A 24,622-nucleotide genomic window follows, 5' to 3' on the forward strand; every position below is an offset into this window, starting at 1 on the left:
TACTCAAGATGTTTTGTCTTCAAAAATTAAACTTTAATGCCAACAGCCTTGGTAAATTGTTTTTTTTTGTTTAGTTTACCAACTAGAAAAATCCGCTCCCACTTTCTAGGACATGTTTTATACACCTCTAATGATTTATGAAGAAGAAAAGGAGGGATCTTAAAAAAAAGGAGGAAAAGGGAAAATGTACACAGACCATTACCATAAAATTTTGACTTTCGTCTATTAGCGTTGATTGACATTGTCTATTGAAAATCCCAAAAAATATTCCAGTTCCAACTCTATTCTTGTATTAGAAAACCTATCAAACATTGCTATTATGGATGATGATTCCATCATAAAATCTTCACAAAAATCCTTCAGTCTCAAAAGAAGGATATTGAAGGAAAAGCAACACAATGTGCCGAATAACGATTCTCTACTCAAGGACTTGTTTCCTAGAGATGAGGAACAAGAAGTCGACTCTGCTTTCATTGACTCCATCATTAAATCTCACCAAAAATCCTTCCGTCTTAAAAGACGGATATTAAAGGAAAAACTGGGCAATAACGATACTTTACTCAAGGAATTGTTGGCGCCCACAGATAGTGATGATGGGAAGCAGGACAACTCCCTCTTCATCCTCTCCCAAAAAGAGTCCAGCAGCACCAACAAGGGGAACTCCTACTCAAATCAAATCAAGAATTTACCTCAAGCATCTCAAGAGAACATTAACATATCCGATTTAGGAGTGGATGACTCCATTGCCGATACTCCTTCAAGAAATAAAAAGACAATTATCACTCGGCGAGCAATCCCTAACTTGAACATCCTTACTGAAAACCAAAAAATAACAACTCCCAAATCCGTTACAACGAGTATAAAGGATTTCGAAGATAATTTATCATTTCATCCCAATGTAGAGAGTACAAGGCTTCTTAACTTAACAACACCCCGAAGAGTTTCAACTTCTCAATTGCGGCCCCCCCTCAACTTGTCATCAAAGTCTCTTTATAATATAAAACTTAGGACCCAGCAAGTGATAGAGGATGGAACTCAAATGTCTTTTCATAAGGAAAAAGAGGAGGATCCCAATCTATCTGTACAGACAATATATAATCAAAAATTGATGAATAATCAAGTGAGAGAGGGGGGTATGCAAACATCTCCTCTTCCTAGGGATGACTTGATCATCCTTCCTCAAATGGCAGAAATTCAATGTGATAGGGAGGATGATGTGGTGGAATTACCAGAAATGATGGAGGACTCCCATTACTCAGATAGTTCTCCTAGAAGTGGTTTTATCCCTTGTTTATGTCAAACACAAGCAGAAAAAGTAATTGTGCCCATTTCTGAAGGTGACTTTAATTTAAAGGATGTGAATAATAGTTTCACAACCAATAATAATAATAACACTATTAACAGAGGTGAAAGTCATTCCCAGGAATTGATGGAAAGAGACGTTCACCAAAACGAAGGTACGGATCTCAATGTTTGGAGACACTCTAATGCGGGGATTTATGGGCCAAATACTTCTATTGACAACTGGAGTTCCCATGAAAACAATACTAATGTTCCTGTTGCACCGTTTTCTGGCTTTATACGCCCATTTTTCGATTCTTCGGAATCAGAATCTGAAGACGCAGAGTCCGTAGTAAACAATAATAACCTTCATTCTGGAGAAGAAAATAATCATAATACTATTCAGAGTAAAACATTGACGAGGCTGAAACCTTTTACTTTTAGAGAAAGATATGGATTTGAAAGAAATATGAGCAGTGACACTCTGCAGCAGGTAGTTGAAGGTGGTCCATCCAAACGAAAGAACCATCGAAAATCAATTTTTGTAAAAAATAATCGTGTAGGAAAAAATAAAAAAATGTCAGAGTCCATTGTGTCCTTTAAGGAAGGCTTTGAATATTTCAGTCGATTTTGTCCATTTGAATTGACTAAAAAGGCAAAAGAGGCATTCTTTAAAATATGTGAGGAACTTATATCAGATATCTTAAATCGAGTATCGGATGAGGCATTTTACGACGGTGGTCGAACGAAGGTTTATCTTAGGGATGTGAAAAATGTTATGATTCAATACAAATGCTTCCCTCCTTCTCCCAAAGATGCAAGGTATCCTAATCAACATTTATATGCCTTTTTAATCAAACATTGTGATACTCAAGCTGCTAAACTTTTGATTCCTCCCTCGTCTTTTGAACGTAAAAAAAAGACGTCCTTTGTTGATATATGGGATGATGTTGATGAAGAAATGCATACCACGCATCGAAAAAGACTTCTATCTCGGGAAAAGTAAATCAATCAACATGCATTAAATATTTTTTCCCCCTTTCCATTGCCATTTTATGTTTTAAATAATTTGAAAACAAATATATAGTATTTTATCTTCAATTTTGTAGTTTCATTAAATATTTTTTAATTATCAACACGAAGTTAATATATTGATTATTAGACATATGGAAGTAGGTTTTATGGTGATCATATTTTCTTTCTTCCCCAAAAAAGTGGACATATGGGCCGATCAAGGAAGTTGGGGTAGTTGAATTAATAAAAAAGTCTTCGAACGCTATGTGCAGGATTTAAAAAGAGGATATGTCTGGAAAATGTGAACAGATGGTCACGTAAGTTTGACCTAGTACGAACAATGAACATGATCAAAAAGTACTTAAATATTGGAACATGCTTAAATAAGCAGATTGTACAAGTTACAATATTACACTTTATTCATTTACAACATTTGTCATTTAATTACCAACCATAATATAGTATATACTGATACTATAAATTCATTTGGACTTATTTAAATTACGCATTTATTTTGTATTTAGAAGTGATATATCTCTGGCACATTATAACTGTATAATGATTAATGTCCCACAGAAGACTTATCTATGATTAAAATAAGTCATAAATATCACTTTTAATCTAGGAAACACATAATATGGAACGCGCTCTTTTTTATGCTTGGCAGGAGTATAAAAGAAGGTTCTTATTTAACCCTTTCTCTCATGAATAAAAATAGGTGAAATATATATTTTTCTAATATTTCTTTGCAATGTTTTGAGTATAAAAACATGCCCCAATAAAAAAAATATAGTTTAAAAATTAAAACAATATTAGAATGTATATAAAACAATAATGATATACAAAATTTAAGTTCGAAACCATAGAGAATGTTCGAAACGTATTTATTACTAATTTAGAATGCTACCAAGAATTTCATTTTATAAAACAGCATGTTTATTATTATTCTAGTAATAAATAATTTGCTTACAATTTCCTAGATATAATTATATAAAGGTTATTTAAACTAAAAGTATTAAAACAATCGTGAAACAGATAAACTCCGGTATTTACAATGCTGAAATGCATTAATATTTATCCTTAAACTCAAATTAACCCAATAATTTATGCAGGTCATCCTTTTTTCTTTTTTTTTTGTAAGTATATTTTTTGATAATAGAGACTATTTTCTCAAGTGTTACTCGTGGGGAACATTATGCGAGATAGGTTAAGAAGTAAATTGATACTTTAACAGCTCATATCCCACTCATTCTAAAAAGGATGTTTATGTATATAAATTATTACAAAGAATCAACAATCATTTCAATGACATAGAATATGTTTTATAAATTCTTAATTTCACCAAATTTTTATAATAAAACACATATATTATGCCCAATAAGCACTATGGTTCTATGTATCCAAGGTAAATTTCCGCAAATGAACAAAAGCAAATTAATTTCTTATAAAAATAATATGGTTTATAAAATCGTTGATCAGTAATAATAACCACCTACTCAGTACTTTTTTCAATCAAATTGCATTAAAAAAAAATCTATGGATAAGCTAAAAGTTTAAAGTAAGAGGTTTGTAATTTTATTTTCATCCATGCTAGCTAGGAGTGAAGAAAATAAAAATATAGCTAGGATTGTATGACTGAATTAGTAATCGTCGCCAATCGGTCCTTAAAACTGATTATAGCTTTAATTATTTTATAAGCATTAATTCAGCACAAATGAATGGTAAAGAAGACTGGACTGATTAGAAAAAAGACTGATAAGTGATAATTATTTATAGGAATGCAAACCGATCCAACACTATTTGGATGTACCAAAAAATACTAATAGCGACAATAGCGTTCCCCACTTTTTCCCTCTGTATTAAAATAAGTGTCACGGGCCGTTTTTACGTACAGCTATGCTTTAAATACGACACTGCTCAGTTTTGGCGCAATTTTTTTAAGTACTACAGAAATGAATTGGGGGTGACTCAAGAACCACCATCTTTTAATATCTGTGTGATCCTCAGACAATAAACAATAGTAGGATTATGGGCGTCCAGGTAGTTTTGTATATATATAAATGAGTGATAGATGTTGGTAGTCCTGAATTCACTATGAATGTCATGTGTGGACTGTTGTGAGATGTGAAGTGATACTGTCTTTATTTTGATTGCTGTTGCTGAGAATTTGTTAGTAGTTTTTTTATATTTAGGGATATGATAAGAAACTTGGTTAAACCTTCGAGATGTCTTCAGATCCGTGGTTTTGCCTCGGAGTCTCCTACAAACAAAAGAGAAAAAAAGACAGTGCTGTTTGAAAAACGACACGACGTCCCTGCGTTCGGAGGGTCTCTCTGGCTCTCAAGCCCAACGGATGTAAAAGTCACATCTCTTGCTCCACATGAGTATCCTAACTTGGATAGAGCCATCATTAAGGTTGGACCAGTTTTTACTTATTGTTAGACAGAAGAAGCTCTAAGGCCAATGGCATTCTACTTGTAGGTCACGGGCAATAACCAGGAACTGAAAGACAAGGCAGAATTCGCTTCAAAGCTGGAGGGGAAGAAGCTCAAGTTTTATTGTAGCACGAGGTTGCCAATAGATTCATCAGAAATCCAGGCCACTGTCTCGGTAGGTTGTATTCAATAACATGGGATTTAGTAGACATAAGTATATCCAACCCTCTAGATTCCTGTTGTTCATAATGTATTTGCGGACGTGGAATCCAATGGGTCTCTTGATGTTGGCGACTTGATGGAGTCAGATTTTTGTCATTTAAAAGGGAGTGATGGGGACATCACGGTTTCCCGTGTCAAGACCAATAGTTTAACAGTTCAATCATCTGGCAAAGGTGATATTTATTGTTGTGGAGCAATTCAGGGAAACATAAAGATTACTTCTGGTGGATCGGGAAGTGTGGCTTGTGAAAAACGATTTTCAGGTCCTTCTTTAGATATAGTAACGGATACAGGAGATATAAGTGTAGCAGCATGCTACTCTGAAACTTCTAAATTCTCCACCAACTATGGAAGCATGAACCTGAGGAACATTCATAACGAATCATATATTGCTGTATATAATCAGGTATGAGATTATCATGACATAGGAATAACTGAAATAAAATATGTTTGTCTTTTCTTCTTTTTAGGGAAATGTTAAGATTCAAGGAGTCGATGGGTCCACGAATATATTTGTTAAAAAAGGAGATATTGATTGTCATATTAGCATTGTTCGTCATGAGTCTCGTATTCATGCTGAAGATGGGGATATCATTGTTAAAGTATCTGATAATTTCCCACTTAAAATATCCGTGAATGCAGTCGAAGTTATACCAGACATAAACTTTAGTGTGCATGGAAAAATCACTCCTAAAGATGACGGATATGTGAATTACTATGCCACAATACATCCTGATAAATTTTCTCCTACTTTAGAAATCATTGCTGAAAATGGACGAGTTCTGTTAGAATCTCAGGATTGGGCCGCTAGTTTAGGACTTAAGATTCCAGTTAACAATAATACTCATTTAGGTTGATTCTTCTATTATAATAACAGGACAAGCTTATACATTCACGGGCATACCCTTCTTTAAATAATGAACATTAATTTCATCTCTGTTATTTTAAGAATATGTTATCTATATACATATATATAGATATTCAATTTTGAGTCGAGTTGGAGTTCTTGTTGTAATAGAAGGATTTTCTAAGAGAAGGGAGAGAGAAGTTTTTCCATCAACATGTTTGATTGGCCACTCACTCTTTATTCCACATTTGTAAAAAGAAATATTATTATGATTATAATTTATGCTCCTTTAGAAAATATGTTAACTGTCATCACTTGTGAAATATATATTTATAAATTAAATTAAACCATCAGATTTAAAAAAAAATAGTCAATTGAAACCAAAGCCTCATCTGAAATTTTCCCGCTTTTTTTTTTATCTTACAGAAAAGATCAAAATATAGAAACTGCTTATATCAATATTCATAAAATACAATGGATCTCTCTGATTCGTCGGATCCTCCGACTCCATCATCAATATCATCTGACTCTAGCGATGAATCCTCACTCTCAGATGATATTCCTCCATCTCGACCCTTGTCATATCATCTTAGCGAGAGTCCAGAACCAACCGCCACCTCATCCTTTCGTCGCAAGATGGATCCTCCTGTTAGAAAGCCTCGTGTTGTGAATAAGAAACCAAAATGGCTGAGGGATATACATCGCTATCGTCGCTCCACAGAGCTTCTCATTCGAAAAATGCCATTTTATAGACTTGTGAAGGAAATCATCAACCAAATAGCGTGCACAGATTTTAAAGTTCAAGTTCTCGCCATATCTGCGCTTCAAGAAGGCTGTGAAAATTACATTACTGATTTATTTGAGAAGTCAAACCTTTGTTGTATTCATGCCAGACGAGTTACTTTAATGCCTAAAGATATACGTCTTGCCCGAAGGATTGGGCTCCTCTAAAACGTACTTATTTTTTTCAAATATATCAACGACTAAATTTTTACTATTTATAGATATTTTATATTATTGAAAGAATAAATTTAAAGATCTCATGTACCTTCTAAACTTATATAATGTTAAAAATTATATTACCAATTCCGAAATAAATATATTATATATTAAAGAATACAATGTTATGTTAGAAAGCAGATATATATTTGATATAGCATATGACCAAGTGACTGAATAATAATAATAAAAAGAAGTCAAGACTTTGATTTCCGGAATCTTTTAAGAGCCCAATGTATTAAAAATAAATTCAAGTCTTTAATTTATCGTTTAAAACTTGTTTACTTTAGAATGAATGAATAAACTTTAGTACAAATATTAACAATATCAATATTTGTTGGAACTGGAAGACTATTAGTACATATATATAGTACTATATCAATGATATTTTCTCTCTTAAAAAATTAGTTCAAAAGACACTCACACACGTACTCAAGGATATTTTGGAATAAAGAATACTGACGTTGAACCTTTTATTTTACGAATATTTAACCATAAGCAGAGAGTCGAATAATTGAACTATTTAAGTACAAGATCTATTGTTGTATCATTTCTCTATCAAATAATTCTTAAGCCTAATACCCATTCCCCTCTCTTTCCTTCAATAAACAAATTATGTACAATGCCACCACTTCATTTGTACGTTAGCTATTTTTTGTTCGTGTATGAGAGATCACAATTTAAAAAGTTTCTTTCCGGAAAATCAAGGTCCTTACTATGAATCAATAATAAGACATATATAATAGGATGCACATTATCTTGCCAATTGCGTAATCAAAGATGCGCACATTTCAAAAAACTCCATGGTATGATGTCCATTGCTCTAAATTATAAAGATAACATGTATCAAAGTGATGCAATTCGTATTATGTAATTTTACCTCCACAACGTTGATGCTGGATGAGCTATTATTTAGATTATTCGAGTTGGATCCATGATCTTGTTCCCCTAGAGAAAGATAGAATAATGAATTGATTTAAAGCAAATTTATTTAGACGTAAAGGAGTCAAAAGCCAACTTACCTCCTCCTCCTCCAACTTCTTGAGTTAGTTTGTTGTTGTCATCATCAGAGGGCAAACTCTTAAAATCCAAAAGATAACTCTTATAATCTACTTGGTATAATTGGAGGGACATCTTTACAAAATGTTTAACCACAGGATTGGCTCTCCTTACATGAACATGATAAGGATTAATTACTTTCCACTCCTAAGAATAAAAAAATAAAAAATCAACGATACCTATTATGGTATATGCCTTCCTTTAGTTAACAATTGACTCACATAATTCAAAGTTTTCATTGCCTTATAAACTTCGTTCATAATGTCTTGAGGCTTACTTTGGGAACGAATTCCCAGGTGCCACTTGGCTCTCTTAATAGGATTACCTCGATGAGTCTTTTCAGTAGGCTGAGTATTGACACTTCTCTCTCGTAAAGCTACAATACAAACAAACAAATAAATGATTTTAGATTAAATGGAAGAAAATGGACTTACGCGCAATTCTTTCAGGATGATGCTTGGCTCCTTGTATTTCCGTGCTGGTACCAGAAGAAGTCGTATTTCCCAAGTGCAATTTCTTATCACCTATGTCATGCTGTGGTTGATCCATAAAAAAGGCACTAGTAAGAATAATGAAATGGGATGAGATTTACGGTATTTTGGAAAACTGAGTCAATATTTTTTCTCATTAAATATTATTGATATTAGAAAGGATATTAAAACTACATACTTAAGTTTCGAGATTTCTTCATCCATAAACTTTTCAGCAATTTTCTTATTATCCACAATAAGTCTATAAGCAATGTAAAGAGGGTTTTGCAGATCCTCAGAATTCAAGACAGCATGAATTTCGGAAGGGTCTACTCCAAACTTTTCGCAAGCCTCCTCAACGGCCTCTTCATCACAAACCGCAGAGTCGGAATCATCTTCTGGAAACAAATAAGCTGGCAAATCCTTCATAAACCATTCATGTTTCCTAATTTCATCCACAGTGGCCCGTTTCATGGGATCAGTTTGCAACATGTGGCATAGTAAGCTAACTGCTTTTTTGTTTAGGTAATCCGGAATGGGAAATACTCCAGCTATTGACACATGTTAATAAAATAAAATAGAATGAATAAATGTGTTAAAATACTTGCATTTAATCTTTCTAAATAGAGCAGGAACATGTTCATCATCAAATGGTAAAGTGCCACAGAGGAGAGCATACAAAATGACACCACAGGACCAAATATCAACCTCAGGCCCAGCATAAAGTTTTCCAGATATCACCTCAGGAGCTGCATAATTAGGAGAACCACAACTTGTACGTAGGAATTCACCATCCATCATCATATTAGATAAACCTAGATCATGAATCATGAATACAATAAGTAGGTGCTATTAATTCATAGAAATTGAAATAAAAACTCACCAAAATCAGCAATTTTGACGTTCAAGGAACCATCCAACAAAAGATTTTCAGGCTTTAAATCACGATGAACAACATTGTGCCGGTGGCAGTACTCTACTCCAGAGATAATTTGCTGAAAAAATCTTCTTGCCTCATTTTCTTTTAGCTGAACAAGTAAAATATAATATAATGATTAAATCAAGGTAAATCAAATTGTAAAAGAATATTATGTATTTATACATTACTTTGCCATGTTTGACGATGTAATCAAAAAGCTCGCCACCAGCAACATGTTCCATCACCATAAATATATCAGTAGGTGTTGAAATGACCTGATATAATTTGATAATATGAGGATGACGAAACAATTTCAGATTCTGAATTTCTCGACGAATTTTTCCAACAACATCCAAATTTTTGATTTTCTGTCGGTTCAGTATCTTGACGGCAACTTTATGACCCGTAATCTGGTGGAATCCAACTGAAAAAAGAAAAAGATTGTAATTCAGTCATTAATTATTTATACGTCCATGGGATTCTAATCGGAAAAGCAAATATTACATGACTTCATTTTACTTATATTTCAATTTAACCTTTAACTTTTCCAAAAGTTCCAATCCCCAATGTCTCTCCGAGAACATAATGCCCAATTTGAACAAGTGGAGTTCCACCAGAGAGCTGCGCTGTTAATGGTGCCTTTGAGTCCCCCATATCACTGCTTTTTAGAAAGAGGAATATAGATGAGAAGTAACTGAGAGAGATTTAAACCCTAGAAAATAACAAATATCTCTTCCTTCTTCCTCAAAATCAGTTTCTTTAATCTTTAAGTTTCGAAGTTGAGTTCTAAATCTTTTTAAGTAATCAACAAGAAATAAATAAAAAAAATAAGAAAATAAAAAACTGGGAACAACAGCAACTATGACGTCTCTTCTTCCTACCTACCTACTTCAACTTCAACTAGGATCAATAAGAAAATATATTGTCCATTTAATTAATACTCTCTCTCTCTGTCATCTCGTTTCTCTCTCTTTCTTTATCTCTGGCTCCATACTTGATTTTCTTCGTAACCTGCCAAAAACTGCAAAACTACATTACATATTATTTATTTTACTAGTAGGTAGTTATCCATCTTTCAACGCATTTCAAATATCTCCGTCCACCTTTTTTTATGTCATCCATTTCCCTACCCATTTAATAAGTCTGATACTCATTGTCAGTCATTTTTTACATATTATATTCCACCAAATGTCAGCAGTGGCTAATAATGTAATTATTTTGTAACTTTTCCAGTAAATTCATACCTTAATCTTAATAATACTCAATGTATTTCGAAATGCACAAAAGTAATATCTTATAACAAGCTTTTTAGAATCTTTCTTTCACGGCTTATGTCTAATGAAATAAGGGTTAAAAGATAAATATTATTTTATATCTGTCTACATCTCTTTCTAATAAAGTTTATTTTCAATCTTGTTCTTTTCTTGATGGATTTTTTAAAATTATTTTTAATCTTGATACTCGTTGATCGAACATCTTTTTAGTATCCATTTGAATTTGCTCCATGCCACGCCTTACTAGTTGAAAAGTACTGACCAGGGACGTTACTAGGATTTATATTTGACAATTTTGTACATAATTTTTTCCTACGTCATATTCTTTTAATGACCTTTTTTATTTTATTTAAAAAAAAGGTATTTAAAAAATTGAAAACAATGAAATAAATTTCAGTAACCTGATTTATCTGTATAGAATTTGAGAAATCCATGTTCTATGTAGTCCCCTTTTTGAGATTTTTGAGGATCGTTACTATAACAATAACATTGGATGTTATTAGCCTGGGCAATGAATTCTTAGAATGAATTAGGCTAGGACATATAAAAATGTTCCAAGATTAGGCTCCAGCTTTGTAGGTAGTTGGGCACACGAAAATGTAGTAGAAGTATGACGTCAGAGGTGATGATGGAGGTTTAGTGATAACTCACGCCAGGATACATTCTTGTAGGTTCTCATGTAAATATTGATATTATTGACTATTGTACTATGTACCATGCAGGAAGTTGGATGGATCGAACGCCCAAGTAAACAATTTAACTTGACTTGTATTATCACTCATATTAATTAATATTAACTAATAAATATACTTCCAATAGGATGAAAATATCCGTAGGTAAATTAACAAAAGTGTTTGTTTTGTACTATCTTCACCGAATCTTACCGGATGACAAATTTAATGAATACCTTCAGGTAGAAAATTACCAAGTTAATAATAAATATAAACCATTTTTTTTGCTTAAATTGATAAATTATTTTTCTTCGAATTATACTTTTCAGAGTATGACCAATGCAAAGGAAATGGTGATGGCCATAGAAATATTCAATGGGAAAATTTATAGTTGTGATGAAATATTAAATTATACTTTGGATTCCCAGATATTTAAAGATCTATGTAAAAAAATAGACTTTACTAATAAGTTGGTCCTAAACTACCTCAAAAATGCGTCCCTCCTTCATATCAGACGACAGTTCCAAGAGGCAGTAGAAATGAATTCAGACATCAGTCTCGAGTCTGTCATTGACTCTTCCAGTGTTTTATTTTCTACTTCAAATAGGAATCAAAAGTTATATGAAGTTGTGGACTTGACATTTATGGATTCAAGTGATCATAGCTCCTCACCACCTTCTCCGGATCCTCTTCGTGAGGAATCAAATGCATCTTCAGATTCCCAGAGGGAAAAAGAAATGGGTGCAAAAAGACCATTTAATACTTTTGAATCACCTGTTGACTTTGTATTATCCAAGAAAATAAGAACGATTAATAATGATGATGTCACTTTAGAAGAAGAAGAAGGTTTAATACCATTGAATTTAAAAGATTACATTAAGAAGCAAATTTCTGAAATCAATGAAAGTACATTTGATCCTCCGTCTTCCAAGAAAGCAAAAGGTAATTATTTATTTATACTTATATCTTCCCATTTATTAAGACATAAGTAATTTTATTTTTCAGGAACTACTTCCAAAAGACTTTTATCCCAAACTAAGTGGACTATTGATGATGACAAACTCATAATTTCATTTGTCCATTCTGAAGAGGATAATATCATGAAAAAATGGAAATTGAGGAAGAAAATATCGGATTTTTTACCATATGAGGAACTTTTCCAACGCTCTGCGAGTGCATTGTACAATCGATGGAAATTGTTTATTTATCCCTTTCTAGTTTTGTATAATGAAAAGTCAGACATTTTGTGTTGGCGTTTAAAATTTTTTCAAATTCTTAAAGAACGAAACTACTCTTCTATTATTGACGTCCCATGGTTAGTGATGGTAGACTTGCTTCCAATAAATAATTTGCAAACGTATAAAGGATTATTTGACAACTTTAAGAACAAGTCCAGAAAAACATCTTTCACAGAAATTATTGCTTACGCCATAACAAATCTTACCGAAAAATTATACCACATTAACAAATTAAAAACGTACCATGAATCCTTTCTAAAAGTAAACAAGGGATCTCAAAGTAGCAAACATAATTCTAGTAATATTAATGTATCAGCTAAGAATGTATCAACTTCTTTACATGTGAGTCAAATTCGGCCTCCCCTCAACAATAAAATCTCGGTGAAAGATGATCTAATTTGTTCTCCTCTGGTATCTACAGTTAATGTGAGAAAAAATCTACTTCCTTCCTCTATTTTAAGCTCTCATCAACCTCAAAATACTCAATCTAGTTCTAACAAAAAAAATGATTCATTCTTAACAACGACCTCCTGGCATTCGCCTTTATTATCTCAAGCCAAAAATCCCGATTCATCAAAACAAGATTCAAATGAAAAGATGGAATCACATTTGATTCCAAACACCTTACGTCTGTCCACGAAAAATAATGTTGTAATTGCTCCAGTCAATAATCCAAAAAACCCTTCATTTGAGAAAAGTGGAGACAAAGAACTCAATTGGAGCTTGAACCATGATATGGAGTTGCTTTACGCTGTTCTGAGGATTAATCCTCTTTTCTTAGAACTATTTAATAAAATTATATTCCCATGCTTTGAGATTGATCATCTGAGAAGACAATTTTCTATGGACATTGACCTTTTAAAGAATCGATGGGATAATGTTCTAGTACCTGCATTGAAAACGAAATACAGTAATGCAAATTGGGAATGGTCTCTAATTTGTCATATTATATTTTTCAATTATTCTAACAACATTGAAATTGAATGGAACAAAATTCGAATAAACGGAAAAACAACTGATGAATTACAAAAATATATTATGTCCTATTCTAGGAACGAAAAGAACGATTTAAAAAGATTAGTCAAAACAAGACTTTTATCAATGTTGGAAGAATTATTCAGAAATCCTGACTTATCGGAAAAGACACAAGTTACTTTGTCTACTGTAGATATACACAAGATTGACGCACCTATTGAAAGGCAAATTACCCAAGTCAGCTTTGTGGATAATTTATCCGCACCTTTTGAATTCTCTGAATCTAAAGCTATTGTCGACCATGTTTTCCTTTATCATCCCAATTTGGATCTTCAGACTTCTCAAATGAAATCATCTTTTTTCAAAAATCTATTACCTTCTAGACCATTGCATTGTGTTCATATGCATTGGGAAAAACTAGTATGTGTTTATTTATTCTCTCAACGTATAGATAATTGGAAAATGTCATTCTTGGAGTTCATTAGTCATTGGCAATTTTCCTCCTTTAATATTGTTTTCAGTGATATTAGAGTTGCTAAATTATATGCTCACATTCCCGAAGATGCAAGAAAAAGATTCATTAAAACGTGTATATTATTTAGTGATGCAAACAATGGTACGCTATCTTTTCTTATGAAAATCAAATTTTGCTATGAACATTTAAGATTAAAAAAAGACGATCTTTCTAAGTATGATAAAATCCTGGAGTATAGCATTCCTTTATTCTCACCTCATCAGAAAACAGAAGATAAGAACTGGGATTCGGGATATAAATCCCGATCTTGTTTTTCTTTCTCAGAAAAATTGGAGATTCTTAAAAAAGTAATAGGAGCATATCCTGACGAAGATGCATCATTAGTTAGTCCTTCTATCAAATTTTTTACAAATATAGCTCCACTGTTTGATAGGAAATATGTGTCTTTGAAGGATCATTGGCATAGGTCTATAAGATTAATGTTATTGCTATTTAAGCATAAAAAAATTAATGGCAACTGGGAATACGACGTGTTATCCCACTTCGTTCGAAGTAATATACAAAGTAGGCAAAATATCGACTGGCCTAATACGATGATGCAGTTTCCTTATCTAACTACTAATGCCATAAGTAGCGTCCTTGCATATGCCATGAAGAAAAAAGAAGACGGATCTTTCTTAGAAAAACTCAAAAATGCAATGGAGACTGCAAAAATTAAAAATAGATCGATAGAGAACGAGCAGTGGAAAGATATTCTTCAGTACTACAGAAACTATGAAGAGAACAGAAAAAAAAATTAATTCCGAAAGCAATTGATTCCATTCTTATTTTATTTCTATTCTTATGCTATGCATACATATTTTTATACATTAAAAAAAAAAAAAGATATGTTATTTCAGTTGATTAAACTAAAAAAAATATTTTTTCTTTGTACCGTACATCAAATTTGTGCAATTTTACTTATAGTTTAGCTAAAAGTAACTTATTGTCGGCTTTGGGTAGGGATGGATAAACCAAAAGATTAAAATAACCATTTTAGATTAAAAAAGAAAATAATACATATATCTTTTAAAACATTCTGTATGCTACAAAAATAATAAAAAAAAATTTTCCCTAATTTTACTCTAAATTTTGTTGAAGGACTAAATTGCTTTAACCATGTGTTAATTAAAACTGCAACTTAATACAAATTGAAAATAGTATGATACAATTATGTATGACTTAGATTTTTGAAAATGTGTCCAATTAACCAGGACTCTGTGTGGTAATACAGACAAAAAATATAGCACAAAAATGTGATAAAAATTTGAAATTCCCAGGTGGTAGATGTCTTAGAATCACATATTTTATATTTCCAGAAGTTTTCCCGTATGTTTAAAAATACCACCCGTGTTACTGATGTATACAGTATTACAGGGACGTAGGAAGCATTTTTCATATGGGATGAGGACTAATAAATTAAAGACACTACACTCTGAGTCTTGGGGAAGGGTGGACTCGAGCTCATGTGGTTTCTAAATACATTCTTGTCAATAGATCTTGAGAACTTCGGAGGCTGACATTTTGTAAGGGTGCCTCTTTTGAACCTGGCCAGGCTAAGAAGGAGATGCCGATTTTTTTTGTGTGTGTGGGGGGTCATGTAAGGGGGCTTATGCTATACCCAAAACACAAGAACCGTTTTTTTGCAGCTCAGGAGACTAGATAAGGGGTTGAGTTATAAATCAAAGAGTGATTGGTGTCTCAAAAAAAGCAAGTATACGATTAAATAAATTTTCTAAATTAATTCAAAATCTAAAAAGATATGGGCAAAAAGAGAAATTTGTGAAAATTGCGATATCAATTTTTTGAGGTGCAAAAAATGAACTTCCAATGAAATATTGATACGTAAATAAAATGAGTTTGTAGAAATTTGTCTGAAAATTTGTTTGCATATAAATTTGAAACATAAAAATTGATGTTTAACTGAAATATTTCTGAATAATTTTTCATTTTTTTCAATTTTTATCCTTTTTTGTCTTTTTTTTCATTAAACGTAAAATTTTAAGAAGAAATGCCACAAAACGATGCATTTTGTACATAAAATTTTGTACTCTTATAATATAATTGTGTATTTTCAATTTCTGGAACATTTTATTAAATAACTTTTGGAATATTTGTACAAATGAACCAGTTATCGTGGGTTATTTTTTTTAGAGAACATTATTTTCTATAACTTTTTTGAAAGTACGAAAAAAATATTGGTAGGTTTGTGTTTCTTTTGACAATGCCATTCAATACTATTACCTACTTTTTTTTGCCAAATTAGTGCAAAAAAGTGTTTTGTGGTTCTCTTCGCGAATTTCGATTTGAAATTTTTTTCACAAAAATAATAAATGGACTTCTCATATAGACAATTTTATAATGCATATATGTAGGCATGTTATTCGAAGTTTGTTTGTTTGTTTAGCTCCTAGATACACCCCACCACACCGGAACTCAAACCGGTATCTGCCGGTAGAGGTTCATCTATGAGTTTCTAACTTTATTATTATAAAATAAATAATAATAACACAACATATTAAAAATCTTCAAAAGTTGCTCCTCCATTGATCTTTTCTTTTCCACAGACTCCATAGCAGATTCAGTCATTTCCTGCATTGTACGGCCACAATCATAGATAAGATGATATGGTGTTTCCTCATCTCATTCACAAAGTCGACAGATCGGGCTCAGGGTTTTACCCATTTTTAATTTTAAATAGATTTCTATTAAGTTGTATGTGACCACAAACCATACCGACTATACATGAGATTTGAAGTCTCTTGTATTTTTAAACTTTTGTTCCGATGTATGGCTCGATAATAAACTGCTTAGATTAACGGCAGCTATCCAACTGTTGTCAGATAGTTCGTCACTCATTCAAAGTGGCTTTTCTCAGAGCTTTCTTAGCCTGACACACGAAATTGGGGACAGAGCTGGCGTACCCCCTTCTGCGCCCTCCTTTGTCAAGGCATCAGCAAACTCGTTCCCTGTGCTATTATTATCCATCCAACTGTGATATCACTCTTGGAATTATCGAGGGCATTTTTCAGCAAGAAATTTCTTCTTCATTATTCCCCCTTGTTTTATATTTAAACTATCATTGCGGACTGGCTAACAGATAATATTAATATCCTCTTGCCATTCGTTATGTGAGTCATCCGTATGTCAAATGGCAATTACTTGCTAGATTTCCTATAGCTTCAACTTCAGCTTGGAATACTTTGTTTCTTTCATCAAGTCTTAACCCTTTATGACCCAATGTGCCAAATTTGGAAAATTACTTATAAGTCAAATTACTGTGTCTGCATCTGTTAGAAACTTATCATACCGATTGAGTAAACATTTACAACAACACTGATACTATACATTGCACAAAAACACGCATGGTATTTCAGATACATCTAAAAATTAATAGGTGTGAATGTATTTTGATTGCTCCTCGGCCGCTCTAACAATTTTGTGCAATGAATCCCATGACTCATGAGTTATGTGCTCATGTAATCATTATTTTAAGTATTATCGACTAATAAATACTTAATATGACATTTTGCATTTGTATGCCCAATGTGTCATATTTGACCATATCATTTATGTGTGCCTGATGTACCAAATTTGGGACACATCAATTCAATACAGGTTTATTTTAAAATATTTTATTTTTATGCTAAATATGTGTTAGTTATACAAATTATACATAATATATGCGAGAAAAAATTAAAAATCTAATTCAAACATAATTTGGGTCATAAAGGGTTAATGAGCATTCCCCAATAACGGCGTCATGTTGTGTTAAGGCCCATCCAGCACCTGTGTGACCATTTATTCTTGATCTGTCAGTATATACAACTATATCATATTCTTTTATATTCCATGCCCTTGTCACTTTGTACCGTCGTCTATATGACCAGACCTGTGTACATTGACTCGGGGTTGGGACTTTATACCTCGCTAGGTAGCCATCAAGGTATTGTATATGCCCTTTACATGAATGATTGGACCATTTAAGGGGGTTTTCTATTTTTGTTCGTAGTCTTGTTAGGCAGCCACGTTCCATTAGATAAAGAGTAAAGGAATTAATCCATATAAAACATCCATGGTTGCTGTTTGTGTCGACAGCATAGACCCGGTGATTCCTAAAAGACCTAACCTTTGTAGTTTGCGAAGCTCAGTTTTCATTAATTTGCTAGATTGGAGTTTAGCCGAGAAAGCAATTGCTCCATAACTAACTATCGAGAGCTCCTTGCATCAATTGTGTTAGTGTTTGACAATCAGCCCCTCTAATACATTGTGCTAGGTATCCGCATATGCAATCTTATAGATTATTCTTTCTATAAGATCAACTGCTTCTTGAAAAGAAAGATTCCAGGCAAGTGTGGAGAGGATCCCACCTTGTGGACATCCTCTTGTTGGTATTGTCGATGCACTATCGCCACCAAGCTTGGTAAAAATAGTTCTACTGGTATAGAACCAGCGACTATACCAGCGAGTTGTTGTTTCGTCAACACCATGCTTGTGCATGGCATCAATAATATGATCGAAGTGGATTCTGTCTGTCAAAAGCGTCTTCTATATCAAGAAAGACCACTTAGGCTTCTTCCTTACGATGAAAACTGCTTTCGCAGCAGTCTATCAAACTTCTAATTCCAGTGTCAGTAGATTTTCCTTTTGTAAAGGCATATTGTTTTTGCAAAACTATGTTACATTTCTCATAGATTCTCCATTGTACCATACGTTCAAGAATTTTCAGAGCCACATTTGTTAACGTGATTGGTCGGAAGGCTTTTGGGTCGCAGTAGTCCTTTTTTCCTTTTTTTCGAAATTAGTGCAAAAAAGTGTTTTTTCTTCGTGAATATCGATTTGAAATTTTTTTCACAAAAATAATAAATGTACTTCTCATCTAGACATGTTTTTATGCATCTTATTATTCTAAAGTTTTATGTCAAAAGTCTGTATCTGTTTCCATTGAAATGAAAAAATCGAGACCGGGACCGATAGAACTGTTGAACATCAACCGGGCACAACATTGGTCTAATGTAATTTAATACAAGTCAGCGTTTCGGACAGAGAGATGTATTTTTCTTAGAATAAACCAGAAACATAAATTATTTATTAAAACAATAATTAATAGTATCTGAATCGTAATTATTTTTTTAAAATATTATAAAAATTATTTAAAACAAAAATACTAATACCCATCTTCCAAGGGTATTAATATTCTATATTTTTTATCGAGGCTACGTGAATCCTGAACATAATTCATATGCATAGTTTTTGTTTACTTTTTACATTTTGTTTCATCCTTCCTTTTTAGTCTAGTTAGTAGTAACTACGTAATTTCAGCTGTTTTAGTTTCCATAAAAGATCCATAAGGACGGTTCTAAAACTGAAATTTTTTATCGGGAACAGGCCACCTACTCCTCGCCCTTTAACCCCCAACCAACCAACCAACTACCCCTGGACCCTTTAACCCTCCCCCCCTCCTTTTCTATTTGTATTATTGAGAAGTACAGTTAGTAAATGATAGAGGGCCAAAGTAATAAATTAATATTATGGTTGTCTGGAGCGGTTGTGGAGCAATCAAACTTTTAAATTCGAATCGGAATGTAATCATGAGTTCTATAAACAAAATTTTAATAGAAAAATATATAAAATTTTTAATTAAAATAGATACTTAGCCTGATTGTTTAACCATAGACAATATATATAAGATACAATAAATATTTATAATAATGCCTAATCTAATTTTCTTAATCCCATGACAAAAAGTTGGTAAAATATTGAGTTTTAGTATGTTATTTATACGATGAATTTAGTGATTGATTATATTGAACGAGTATACACATGATGTTATAATAAATGTCTTAGAAGGGATTTTCGGATAACTCCTTAAATACGGTGAAATAGAGTCATGCACATCCAAAATAAATAGGTAAATTTTATCTAATTTTTTAATATAGGTGTTTCAACATCACATAAATCAAATAGAATCATCCAAAATCTTCTCAAATAATATCAACGAATTATTTGTTATGGAAAAATACAAAATACTGGTTTAGATGCATATAATTATTATCTCTTATTCGATGAGATATATTAATGAATAATAATACGTATTACTAATATTTTACGTTAAAAGTTAAATCAAGTACTCTAAGGTTAAATTAATAATTACGTTTGTAGAGTTGTTAAAAGGTTGAATGTTTGGTCGTATAGTTGCTGTTTATTGTAATAGGGGGGAGAAAAATGCTAGGGGTAGATGGCCTAAGGGATAAAAAGAAGTAATTGATCGGGTAATAAAAGACGGGGGTAATTGGTCGGGGGTAAGAGCCCAAAAACCAATTTTATCAGGACCGGACTGATATGAACCGGGATTTTTAGCTTTAAAAGAACGATCCATCACTAGTTACCTTGTTAAAAAAATGCTTAAGATTTATCACCTTAGTAACCACTAATCACACAGGGGCGACCTCAGGAATATATATTTGTATATATTTTTTTTGGAAAAAATCCAAAAATTAAAGTTTTTCGGAAAATAATTGAATTTAAACTTTTGAAAAAAATTTTAAAAATTAAATTTCAAATATTAAACTTTTTAAGAAAACAAATGCAAAAATCTACAGCTGTTCATAAAAATTTAAATTTTTCGGAATATTTTTTTAAAATTAAATTTCAAATATTAATTTTTTTGGAAAAATAATTCATAAATCCTAAGCCATTGACTGCAACTTAATTTTTTTGGAAAAAAAATCAAAAGTTTATAACTATTCTAAAAAATAGAAAAATAAACAGCTGTTTATAAAAGATTAAATTCTGTAAAAAAAAATCAAATATTAAATATTTTGAGAAAAATTTCAAAAATCCTTATATATTGACTGAAAATTAAATTTTTGGAAAATAATTTGAAAAATTTATCTAAATTTGAAAAAAATTTAAATATTGAATTTTCTAGTAAAAATCAAAAAATCCTTAATTTGGGATCCCTTTCAGACCTTCCAGCCCACCCCCTGTGGACGACCTAGACACTAGTGTGTGTGCGCATAAAAGACGGAGAGGAACCCTCAAAACTTTTTAGGGAGTTATACGAGTAAATCCTCGTTGCACTAGGATTTAAATTTAGGATCGACATCTGTACAATTCCTGCCTATATCCCTGCTAAAAAATTTTGAGTGGGATTTGTAGAGTTCTAAAAAATATGACCTACCGGGTTATAGAAATAGAAGATTGTAAAGAATAGTAGGAAAGTTTAATTACAATGACATCATATACTGATGACACCATAATCATACAATTGTTATACATATCAAAAAATCTAAATGATTTAATTTTAATAATTATCAAAGCAATATTCTTTATAACTTTATAAGATAAACATTAATTTAATTCAAACTAATTATTACTTCTTTACATCTAAAGTCTTGATGTTTAAATTTTCTATTCAAATATTCTAGAGCCATTGACTGGAAAATGGAAAAAAATGGTAATTTTTGATTGAAGGACCTTATACTCTCATTGATATCATTTAAAGAATGGGCAATATTTATAAGACATATTTCAAATTACAGTGAAAGAAAACGTCTTTTTGAAAAGTTCCTCATTTATTATACAACACAAGATATATTAATTTACATTTTCACTGGAGGTGATAAGTTTCAAATTAGACTTCAGCTACATCATCAATATTAATTGAATAAATACTATAATTAGTCATTTTTATGGGTGTGTGTGTGTAATAGACAAGAAAGCGATGATTGGTTTCCAAGATTATTAAATAGGTACGTAGATAAATGTACAATTTTCTACACGCGAATAATTAAGAAACTTTTAATAACTTGCTTACTTTTCGCATGATTCAAATTATTTTGCATGTGGATTGTGTAAATAATTACTTTTTCTTTACTTCTACTCCTCATAAATACAAATTCTTTTGCATTTTCGATGTTTTCTCAATGTCCAAAAGGACTCAAAATCTCCGAAGACACAAATTTATTTGTACACATATGTAACTATGAAATAAAATTAATGTCTTAGAACGTCCGCTGGCTAAAAACCACATATATTTTTATAATTGAAGTCGGTTAATACGAAAATCACCATTAAACTTCAACCAGAATAGTTTTGGTCTATAAATACTTTTTTTTTTAAATCACGTTTTTAGAATATACTTACGATTCAGAGCCATATTTCGACGTGAAATAAGTCTATACCCTGACAGGGTGAGAACTTAACAATTAGAAAATTTTAAAAGCCTTTTCACATCTACATATTTTTATTTGTACAATTATTATGGTAAACTTTTGAAGCAAAATAAGGTAATCTAAGTATTTTGTACACTTTTTCTTCAATATGTACGCTTTTATTCTAAATGACGGCTTCAATACAGTAATGAAGAGAAGCAGTGCTGTCCTAGATGAAGTCCGAGGACAAGTTGTTCCACTCCTCCGTAATCATGGCCTTCAAAGCTTCGACATTCGGGTGATATGTCTTGTTCGCCTTACCATCGAAGACGCACCAAACAGCAAAGTCCAGGGGGTTCAGATTGAGTGAGGATGAAGGCCAGAAGGTAGCCATGTTCTCCCTACAGAAATACTGCACCCTTCTTGGAATTGTGTTCCGGGCACATGGCAAGACATGGTACCCGAGGACCTTGTAGTAGACGTCCGTGTTGACTTTATGGTTGGCCTTGAAGAAGTAGGGAGGTATCTTGCTCTCGTTAGACGTCACGACTCCGGCGGCTATGATCCAAGCTGGATGTTAGGTCTTGAAGGTTTACTCGATCTGAGCTCTTTATTCAGTCAAGAAAAGATCCTTTCTCATTAATAAATAAGCAACAAAAAATGTTGATATAAATGTTTCTAAATTAAACAAGACTTGATATCTAATAAATACTAATCATGTAAGATTGGTTATTGAATATATTGTAACTAGTGTTTATCTCCTTGTCTCTAAAATATTAATTATTTATTACAATTAGACAAATAATTACCTTCAATATATTTAATTTCGGAACATTGTTTTCACGCAACCCTACATTGTATATTTACTGAAATACATTTTATTAGAAAATTAAAAGTGTAGCTGAAAAAATCACTCAAAATCTAAACGGTAAATCTTTTTAAGTTGTAATATTAGGTTAGCCAAAAGGTAATTTCGTATTTTCCGCTCTTTTTTTCACTAAGTACATCTTGTTCATTATTGCTCACATCAGATCATACGATAAGGTGTAGTAAAGTTGTGATTATGTACTACAAACAATTTTTGAACAGTATTGCGCTAGGCTGTTCAGTCGTGAATTATCATGCGTCGAGTATGAAGGTCTCAAGGTTACATTTTTAATACATGAAAGGAAAAAACGGCTCGAAACCGATTTTTATGTTCATTTATATATTTATTTCACTTCTGAATATGGCTCTGAATCGAAATTATACTCTAAAAACGTTATTTAAAAAATAGCTTTAAAGGTTAAACTTACTGTAGTTGAAGGTGTCAGTTTTAAACATTCTTAAACAATTACAAATGGTGTATATCTAATTGATTGACTTTTTTATTCTTAAAAAAAAATCATTTTTTACTTTTTTGCAAAATTTCTTTTCGATCGATATAGGGTACATTTACCCCCAAGGTCCTCCAAAAATTGGCCCTGCCTATCTATGTAGATATATGTAATGCTTACCATACCAATTCCGATAGTACTGATTATTATTACTTTCTATAAATGCTTCTATTTAACCTCTAATAGGGCGTTGTTTCTTTATATCTGAGTAATTTGTGATCGATATATTCGTTCACTTGGGGTTTTAATCCAGGAACTATGTAATTAAAAACAATTAGCTTTCCTTTACACCCCCCACTCCCCCATTTTATTTCGTTTAACAGATGTTGCTTAAAATAACGGCATACATATGTACATCCAGACAAAACATAAATCTATAAATATGTATATAAAATGATCCTTATAGTTATAATTTTTGAATCCCTATTTTATAAATGACTGTCTGTCTATTATTTCTATATGCCTTCCCGTAGTATCCTTTCCATAAGTGACATTGACAACAATTTTAAGGAAAAAACACTCGTTGAATAGTATAAATAATATTCCTATCCCTTTAAAGCTAGGATTTTTTTTTTTTTTGCAGACAAGTTATATAGTCTAGTATTCTGTATTTCTATTAAATATGAAGCCAGATCTCAACTCATCATCTAATTACTAAAAATGATTTGTCTATACTTTGCATGACTAATGTGATCGTCAATCAAATGGTTTTCTTTTCCAGTTATGCCCAACAAAGCTCATTATGATGGTACTTGAATGAGCTCAACAGCTCCCAAACTGCACGCAAATATAGTCCATTTATATGATCTAATCTCAATTTAAATCTTTGATTCTACATAATAAAGGGATATGATGGCCTGGTCCATAATATTTTTTTCAGTAGGACTAGTATCATTTTATTATTGATGAGGTCTCCATTTTGACTCCGACCAGGCCTCCACTAATTTTTAGAGTTATTAACGTTAAATTATAGGCTAAGTATTCAAATTTCCAGGATTACTAGGGATACCCAAAAATGTTAACTATAGTTTAGAATCTTCATATGATTTATGATAATTAATAGTGATGGGACGATTAATCGGAATTGGAGAATTGGGTGTTTTTTATGGTATCGGAATCGGCATCAGGGAAAAAATGTTTAATTTGGGATTCCAATTCTTATTTATTACTTA

The 24,622-nt window shown here is 32.0% G+C and overlaps 4 protein-coding genes and 1 long non-coding RNA gene across 7 annotated transcripts; 3 read left to right on the top strand and 2 right to left on the bottom strand.

Moving 5' to 3' along the window:
- The first annotated feature begins 4,187 nt into the window (after nucleotides 1-4,187).
- Nucleotides 4,188-6,229, top strand: LOC121128266 (protein FAM185A). Of its 2 annotated transcripts, XM_040723844.2 has the most exons (5): nucleotides 4,188-4,335; nucleotides 4,488-4,710; nucleotides 4,777-4,905; nucleotides 4,963-5,358; nucleotides 5,423-6,229. In XM_040723844.2, the coding sequence occupies exons 2-5, from the start codon at nucleotides 4,492-4,494 to the stop codon at nucleotides 5,807-5,809; spliced, it is 1,131 nt and encodes a 376-aa protein (XP_040579778.1). In that variant the 5' UTR covers nucleotides 4,188-4,335; nucleotides 4,488-4,491; the 3' UTR covers nucleotides 5,810-6,229. The 2 variants fall into 2 exon arrangements, with proteins under 2 accessions (XP_040579778.1, XP_040579777.1); XM_040723843.2 differs by lacking the exon at nucleotides 4,188-4,335 and having other exon boundaries at nucleotides 4,395-4,710.
- Nucleotides 6,230-6,273: 44 nt separating this feature from the next.
- Nucleotides 6,274-7,060, top strand: LOC121128267 (histone H3-like). The gene has a single exon (XM_040723845.2). It carries the CDS (start codon nucleotides 6,274-6,276, stop codon nucleotides 6,748-6,750), a length of 477 nt encoding a protein of 158 aa, XP_040579779.1. The 3' UTR covers nucleotides 6,751-7,060.
- On the bottom strand, nucleotides 6,924-10,148 carry AMPKalpha (AMP-activated protein kinase alpha subunit). Its single transcript, XM_040723841.2, has 11 exons — nucleotides 9,783-10,148; nucleotides 9,435-9,670; nucleotides 9,211-9,355; nucleotides 8,936-9,142; nucleotides 8,527-8,878; nucleotides 8,292-8,416; nucleotides 8,079-8,233; nucleotides 7,821-8,004; nucleotides 7,679-7,746; nucleotides 7,515-7,621; nucleotides 6,924-6,971 (listed from the first exon to the last, which is right to left on the bottom strand). Exons 1-10 carry the CDS (start codon nucleotides 9,898-9,900, stop codon nucleotides 7,553-7,555), a joined length of 1,659 nt encoding a protein of 552 aa, XP_040579775.1. The 5' UTR covers nucleotides 9,901-10,148; the 3' UTR covers nucleotides 6,924-6,971; nucleotides 7,515-7,552.
- A 701-nt stretch (nucleotides 10,149-10,849) lies between these two features.
- LOC121128262 (uncharacterized) lies at nucleotides 10,850-15,008 on the top strand. Of its 2 annotated transcripts, none has more exons than XM_040723840.2 (4): nucleotides 10,850-11,267; nucleotides 11,340-11,433; nucleotides 11,521-12,133; nucleotides 12,197-15,008. In XM_040723840.2, exons 1-4 carry the CDS (start codon nucleotides 11,230-11,232, stop codon nucleotides 14,677-14,679), a joined length of 3,228 nt encoding a protein of 1,075 aa, XP_040579774.1. In that variant the 5' UTR covers nucleotides 10,850-11,229; the 3' UTR covers nucleotides 14,680-15,008. The 2 variants fall into 2 exon arrangements, with proteins under 2 accessions (XP_040579774.1, XP_040579773.1); XM_040723839.2 differs by having other exon boundaries at nucleotides 11,089-11,267; nucleotides 11,340-11,448.
- Nucleotides 15,009-22,147: 7,139 nt separating this feature from the next.
- On the bottom strand, nucleotides 22,148-22,943 carry LOC121128144 (uncharacterized). The gene is made up of 2 exons (XR_005868053.2): nucleotides 22,884-22,943; nucleotides 22,148-22,705 (listed from the first exon to the last, which is right to left on the bottom strand). It is a non-coding gene; the product is annotated as an uncharacterized lncRNA (long non-coding RNA).
- Nucleotides 22,944-24,622: the final 1,679 nt, after the last annotated feature.

This window comes from Lepeophtheirus salmonis, chromosome 13 (genome assembly GCF_016086655.4).
Source record: "Lepeophtheirus salmonis chromosome 13, UVic_Lsal_1.4, whole genome shotgun sequence".
NCBI lineage: Eukaryota > Metazoa > Arthropoda > Copepoda > Siphonostomatoida > Caligidae > Lepeophtheirus > Lepeophtheirus salmonis.

What these genes read in the sequence shown, in the direction of transcription:
- LOC121128267 (XM_040723845.2), top strand. Translation starts at nt 6,274, where the DNA reads ATGGATCTCTCTGATTCGTCGGATCCTCCGACTCCATCATCAATATCA.
- LOC121128266 (XM_040723844.2), top strand. Translation starts at nt 4,492, where the DNA reads ATGATAAGAAACTTGGTTAAACCTTCGAGATGTCTTCAGATCCGTGGT. An exon ending in AAATCCAGGCCACTGTCTCG is followed by an intron (nt 4,906 to 4,962) that starts GTAGGTTGTATT and finishes CCAACCCTCTAG; the next exon opens with ATTCCTGTTGTTCATAATGT. An exon ending in ATATTGCTGTATATAATCAG is followed by an intron (nt 5,359 to 5,422) that starts GTATGAGATTAT and finishes TCTTCTTTTTAG; the next exon opens with GGAAATGTTAAGATTCAAGG.
- LOC121128262 (XM_040723839.2), top strand. Translation starts at nt 11,230, where the DNA reads ATGTACCATGCAGGAAGTTGGATGGATCGAACGCCCAA. An exon ending in TGGATGGATCGAACGCCCAA is followed by an intron (nt 11,268 to 11,339) that starts GTAAACAATTTA and finishes TACTTCCAATAG; the next exon opens with GATGAAAATATCCGTAGGTA. An exon ending in TTCAGGTAGAAAATTACCAA is followed by an intron (nt 11,449 to 11,520) that starts GTTAATAATAAA and finishes TATACTTTTCAG; the next exon opens with AGTATGACCAATGCAAAGGA.
- AMPKalpha (XM_040723841.2), bottom strand. Translation starts at nt 9,900, where the DNA reads ATGGGGGACTCAAAGGCACCATTAACAGCGCAGCTCTCTGGTGGAACT. An exon ending in ACATCGTCAAACATGGCAAA is followed by an intron (nt 9,356 to 9,434) that starts GTAATGTATAAA and finishes TTACTTGTTCAG; the next exon opens with CTAAAAGAAAATGAGGCAAG. An exon ending in AGAAGTTGGAGGAGGAGGAG is followed by an intron (nt 7,747 to 7,820) that starts GTAAGTTGGCTT and finishes ATCTTTCTCTAG; the next exon opens with GGGAACAAGATCATGGATCC.